This window comes from Rutidosis leptorrhynchoides, chromosome 6 (genome assembly GCF_046630445.1).
Source record: "Rutidosis leptorrhynchoides isolate AG116_Rl617_1_P2 chromosome 6, CSIRO_AGI_Rlap_v1, whole genome shotgun sequence".
NCBI lineage: Eukaryota > Viridiplantae > Streptophyta > Magnoliopsida > Asterales > Asteraceae > Rutidosis > Rutidosis leptorrhynchoides.
The window spans coordinates 134,725,354-134,732,315 of record NC_092338.1 but is presented as its reverse complement, the minus strand read 5'-3'; the positions used below and the strand labels follow the sequence as shown (position 1 = coordinate 134,732,315).

The following is a 6,962-nucleotide window of genomic DNA, read 5'->3' as shown; positions in this document are numbered from 1 at the left end:
ACTAAATTTGGACTGGAGCACGCACGGTCGCACCACGGTCGACTGTGAAGGCAACCGTGTGTCAACGGCTACTTTTTGAATCCCACTATAAAAGACAAACATTTAAGAGCATTTGAAGCTGACCCTCTTGCATATTTCAAAGGCTTATTTTCAGTGATCACAAGTGCATCAATTACTACTCAAATGTGATCAAGCAAGAGAAGATTCTATGATCTTATAGATATAGAATTGGGTTATTGTAAACTTACTAATCAAAATCATTTATCTTGTGAGTTTACTTAATGTAATGTATATCCTAGTATTATCTTAGGATCATCATTGCAAAGTGTATAAGTCTTGTAACTTCAATTAGTAGAAGCATAGGCTAGCTTAGTGATCTACTTCCTTAAAGGGACTTAAGAAGTTGATTAATCTTATTTGAAGATTAATACTTGTCCAAGGTGAAGACAAGTTGATCTAGGTTGGAGTTGATCTTTCAAAGGGATAGAAAGATTAGGTTTGTTGTCTACCAAAGAAGTTGAAGACTTGTAAATCGGATCTCCACCGGGTTTGGAGAAAAGTGCTTAGTGAAGCAACAAATCCCGATTAGTGTAATCGGGGAGTGAATTAAGGTGGATTAGTTAACATCCACCCGAACCACTATAAATCCTTGTGTCTATGTTCTTTACATTACTTCATTTATCATTTTGAACATATACACTACACACATCAAGTTTGAGTTGAGTTGATTGATCAAAGTTAATCGAATTTGGTGATCAATCGAAAAAGTGTTAAAAACGTATCAAGTAACTATTCCCTCTAGTTACTTACAATTATTAAAAATATAAATACTCAATTTTTAAGCAAACTTTATTATTATTATTATTAATTATTATTATTATTATTATTATTATTATTATAATTATAATTATAATAATTATTATTATAATATTAATATTCAAATATGAATTCTCTTTACGGGATTAATTACGTTACATATGTATACGAAAATACATGTCTCTATATGTATGTAAAAATAACTACAAGTTTGTTAGTCAGAATACGTGGTTTTACGAGTCATTAAACTAAAAGACTTTAGCATTTACATTCACTTAATTCCTAAAACATATCATTAAATTGTTTCGTTTAACCAAACCCGTAATTTCACGGGTCATTTCACTAGTTTCATGTTATTAGTGTATTTTGTATATATTTTTTGTAAAGATTTTATAATCAAAACATTTCTCTTTTTTAAAAATGGTTTAATTTTAGTTTAATTAATAAAATAATAAAATTAATTGAGAAATTGAAGAATGAGAATTGAGATTGAGATGATGAAAGAGGTGAGAGAGAAGATGAAGGGAAGTAGGCTACTTTTTTATGTTGCACGCATCATCCCATCCATGACACACAAACACAAAACCACATCATATCTCACAACATCAACAACACCAACACACCAAACAAAACATCATCTTTCTTTGTTCTTCAAAACCTATTACGGAGTAATTCACTCACTATTTTCATCTCCAACACGTACATGTATTTTCCCTACTATTTTTACATGCTTTTCCTAACCTTTTAATCCTAAAAAACCTAATTTACTTCCATTTTTTCGAAGTGTTTTTGTTTCACAATTTCTTTGTTTTTTAAAAAACTAGAAAAATAAGGGGATGCCCTTACCCTTTGAATTCGAGGGGAAGGGGTTGATACTGTTGGAAGACCATAACCAACAACAAGTATCTGAGTTTGTTGTACCTTATGCAAATCCACTTTTACATTTTCAAGATTTTGTAAACAAAAAGAAGAAAAATTACATCATCAACAACAAAGAACCAACTTCTGTCCTGGATAACATTACAACAAGTCCAAGTCCACCTGCTTCAACTTCAACACTGTCTTCTTCTCACGGCGGTGCTGACACTGCCGCCGGCGTGGCAACGCCGCCGGCTCATTCTTCAAAATGGCAACCGCCGGAAAATCAAGAAACTAGTTTGGACCTCCATCACTTTCAGCAACAAATCACTACCGGAAATGACAAATGTGCCGGAAAGGAAGACTGGGAAACTGGGGATTCCGGCCAGGACCAAGCCATGCTCCGGTGGATCATGGGTGAAGTGGAAGACCCATCTATTGGTTTTAACAAATTGCTTCATTCTACTGCCGGCGCTACTGTCTCCGGCGGTGGTCCGGCTGACTATGAGTTCAACGGTGGGTTTGGTGTTGTAGATCAAGGTTTCATATCTCTTGATTCAGCCAACCCAATTGGAAACTTATCATCTCCTTCGCCGGCGCCGGCGCCGGTGCCGCCGATGTATCATCAAAATCAAATCTTTCCATCATTAAGTGATACCCAAATGCTCCCATTTGATATAAAACCAAATCTTTTTAACCCCCCATTTGAACACCAACTTCTTATGCCACCACAACCCAAAAGGTACAGCCCGGATAGCTTAGAGTACAACCCCTCAATGCACAAAAGCCCGTTTCTTGATTCGGGCTCGAACCCACTTCAATTGCTACAAATATCACAATCCATGAAAAAAACCAGACAACCCATTAACCCTCATCAGCAGCATCAGCAACAGATCATTGATCAGTTGTATAAAGCAGCTGACTTGATCCAATCAGGAAACGGTTCAAACCCGGATCCGATACTCGCTCAAGGGATATTGGCGCGGCTCAATCATCAGCTTTCACCAATTGGTAAGCCTTTCGAAAGGGCTGCTTTTTATTTCAAAGAAGCCCTTAATTTACTCACACATTCAATTCTTAATAATAATGTTAACCCCCAAATTAGTACCACTAATGGGTCACCATTTAGTCTAATTTTCAAGATTGGTGCTTACAAGTCATTTTCAGAGACTTCACCTTTAATTCAATTTGCTAATTTCACTTGTAATCAAGCATTACTTGAATCCCTTAATGGATTTGATCAAATTCATATTATCGATTTCGATATTGGTTATGGTGGTCAATGGGCTTCACTTATGCAAGAACTTGCTTTAAGAAACAATGGTGTTTCTTCATTAAAGATCACTGCTTTTGCTTCACCTTCAACTCATGATCAACTTGAATTGGGTTTGACCCGAGAGAATTTGATCCATTTTGCAAATGAAATTAACGTTGTGTTTGACTTTGAGATAGTCAACATTGATGTTCTTGCTTCTTCATCGTGGTTATTACCCTTTACTCTATCTGATAATCAAGCCATTGCAGTAAATTTACCAACTCATGTGTTTTCCAATCACCAAACTCAAATCCCGAATGTGCTTCGATTCGTTAAGAGTTTATCTCCTAAAATCATGGTTTCGGTTGACCGAGGGTGTGATAGAACAGATTTGACTTATTCAAACCATCTCATCCATGCTCTTGAATCGTATTCGAACTTACTTGAGTCACTAGATGCTGTCAACATGAACCTTGATTCATTGCAAAAGATCGAGCGGTTCTTGATTCAACCCGCTATTGAAAAGATTGTTTTGGGTCGGTTTATGCACCCTGAAAAGACTCAGCATTGGCGAAATCTTTTCTTATCAGCTGGATTTTCGCCATTGTTGTTTAGTAACTTTACCGAAAGTCAAGCAGAATGTTTGGTTAAAAGGACCCCTGTTCGTGAATTTCATGTCGAAAAGAGACAATCTTTACTCGTGCTTTGTTGGCAACGCAAAGAGCTCGTGTCTGCTTCTGCTTGGAGGTGTTAAACGATTCCGATCGATATTGACTTATGTTGTACTTGTTAGTATGTTGAATACACTTATGAATGTGTATTACTTGATATTTTTGAGCTTGCTCAAAACGTTAATGACTATTCATATTATGTTTAGGTTATGTGTTTTTGGTTTTTGTAGCAGTTTATTGTTCTACACTGATGCAAAACCGAAATTAATTTGGATTTTGTGTATAAGAACATATTTGTGTCGTCTTATATTTGCTCCATTAAGATTTGTAAAAATTTTAACTTTACACGGATACCCCAGTTTCTAGAATTTTATGATGTAGACAATGAATGATTTTGTGTAAGACCACTTGTACTGGTTGGGGGTGTAGATTGGGGGCGTGAGTTGCTTTTTGATGACTAGGACATGTGAGTTGTTTTTGTGGAGTAGTGGTTGTGTGGCTTTTTGGTGTTGGTTGAAAGTATTGTGATGATGTGTTAAAATATAATTGGGTTAAGTATTAAAAATGAATATAAAATAATATTTTAAATTAATGAAAAATTAATTTAAATTGAACCACGGTGTGGGTTGTTGCGTTGCAGGGTCACGTCCAAGCCCATTTTTACCACGAGCCACGCATTGATACTTCAAAAGGGGTGGCGTTTCCCTTGCCACGTCATCCTCACGCCGTCCCAATATGACCGATACAACAAGTCTAAAAGAAAACTTAGTGTTCATCAAGTCATTTGAAATTATATTTTCTATTTTTTCTAAAAAAAAAATGTTTAATTCAGCCTTAATTAATCAGTTCAATAGGAGTACGAGTCAATATTTACTTCTTTTATTATTTGAAGCAAGTCTTATTCACCTTATAAGTTAGATCTGTTTTTAATTTAATTTTAATTGCTAGCCAAAAAATATAATAGGAGCATGAATCACTCAAGAACTATAAAAAAACCGATTATTTAGGGTTTGGTTCAAAGACATGTTGAATATGTTTATCTGGAGGCGAGTCTGTTCTCGTAATATGTAAACTTCTTTCTCAGTTAGTTCGTTGGATCGTCATCCCCCGCGCCTCCTACAAAAAACACAGCTCGTTTAACGAGGGTCTCCTCTCACTCTGTTCACCTCACCCTGGTATAGGGGGAGAGGACAAATTCTTGTTCCTGCTCCTCTTTCTTCGTTTCGGGGCCGGAGGTCCTACGGTAGGTACAATTTAAAGAGTGTAAAAACAGAATTACTACATTCCCTTTTAGAAAAAGGTGTCTAATGAATATGTTTACCTAGAGGCGAAATCACATCACTTCAGTATATTTAGAATATGTGTTTCGATAAACTTTTACTAAAGACGTTGAACTACATTATATTTAGAAGATGTGTTTCGATAAACTTTTACTAAAGAGGTTGAACATGTACATGCCCAACTATATATTTAACGACATATCCTTTCTAATTGTACATTATCTTGATTGATTTTATAAACTTCTTCGTACAAATCTAGTTTAAAATTAAAATTTTATGTTCAAGAGATGAGGAAAACGTGAGTTTTGTTTGATATTATAGAATTAGGTAAGTTTTTATCGGTTTGGTCATACATCCATTATATAAACTTCGATTTAATTGATCGAAAGTCAAAACATTCACAATTCAAATTGCTACTAATTTTGTTTGTATTGGACTAAAAACCTAACTTCCTTGTTTTGGTAATCTTTTATTTCAGGCTGGCCCATATTATACAAACGAAGGCCAACTCAGTAAAATTTTTCATTTTGTACTCGAGCTTTTTATTACTAGTACTTGTAAGCGGGATTGAAAATTGTTATTTATTACCTCTCCGTCTCATTATAAAGTTCACTTAACTTTTGTACACATTTGTATAATCTCACTAACTTTATTCTCTACCAAAAGGAAATTTTATATTTTTGAAAAACCTGTCTTTTATCGATTGATATAGAAAGTAAACACTTGACATCTCAAAATGTTAATGTGGTCACTTGTGATTGGACGGAGATTAGTACGGAGTACTATTTTGTGCTTAATCTGTACTCGCACCAGTTATTGAATCGAAGCATGTAAAGCTTGACAAACTACATCCAATATACTGGTCACTTTAAGGTATTTGGGAGTCTCAATGTTCTTGGTCGGATGTTAGCCCCAAAACACTACGCTTGACAAAGTACATCCATACTTTATTATTAAATTATTTTTATTTATGATTTATGATGATATATGATATATTTTCGCTGGCATGTGTGAAATTGCACAATTTTATGTTGGATATTATGCATTGAATTTGGTACTTTTTAAACTCTAATTAGTTTATTAATTAAGCACTAATTTTAATGACACTACTACTAATCATATCACATGCAACTTTTCTTATTGGACCTCAGAAATAGTTGTTTATTCTCTCCCTTTTCTCAAAAATAAAAAAGTTTCATAAGTAGTAAATACTCCCTCGGTCCCAATTTATCGGTCCCAATTTAATAGTTCACAGACAAAAAACACACATTTTAAGAAAAAGTGAATACCATGTGTACTTTTTGTCTATTTTTTCCCTCCTTTCCACTTTTATCCATTACTTTTTACCTATACTTTTGTCTTACTTAAATAAAGCAAGGGTATAAAAGTACTTTAACTAATTATTCTTTTCCATTTATGAAAGCGGACTATCAATTTGGGACGGACGAAAAAGAAAAGACGGACTATTGATATGGAACGGAGGGAGTAATTAAGATTAGATTGGAGATAATCGTATTAAAAATACTCCATGAGTTAAAAAAGTTCATAAGTTTTTTAGGAGTAGAAAAGGCTTATTAACAAGCTAGCAAGGAGTTAGATAAATTATAAAAAGTCTAATGGATTTTGCAACCACAAAGATCAATTAATCCTATATTTTTTACATTTAGAGAAAAAAAGCGAATTAAAAGACGAAACTGTTATAAAAGTTAAATTGGTTGTTAATTTTATTATTATTATAGATATTGTATAGTAGATTTTTTGAGTATAAACATGTGTGTTATGAGTTTATAAAACATACACTAAATATATTCTCTCATATTCTCTCATATTCTCTCTATATACTTATTAGTAGTCGACAGTCAAGAACTAGGCCACTAAAGGTAGTTATAAGCCTACAAAATTATAACACGTTATCAGCACGAAGTGCTCCGTATAATCAAGGTTTATCTAAGCAAGCACACGTCACTAATCAAGGTAAGAAATTATCTAACTTTTATTAACTTCACTAACATTTATATTTATGTTATTTAAGTTATATATGGTGGGTTATACCGCCTGAATTATATTTTCTGTAATCTAACT

At 33.9% G+C, this 6,962-nt stretch overlaps 1 protein-coding gene across 1 annotated transcript; it reads left to right on the top strand.

The window, feature by feature from the left end:
- Nucleotides 1-1,451: 1,451 nt before the first annotated feature.
- On the top strand, nucleotides 1,452-3,871 carry LOC139855393 (scarecrow-like protein 6). The gene has a single exon (XM_071844609.1). The coding sequence runs from the start codon at nucleotides 1,653-1,655 to the stop codon at nucleotides 3,681-3,683; it is 2,031 nt and encodes a 676-aa protein (XP_071700710.1). The 5' UTR covers nucleotides 1,452-1,652; the 3' UTR covers nucleotides 3,684-3,871.
- The last annotated feature ends 3,091 nt before the right edge of the window (nucleotides 3,872-6,962 follow it).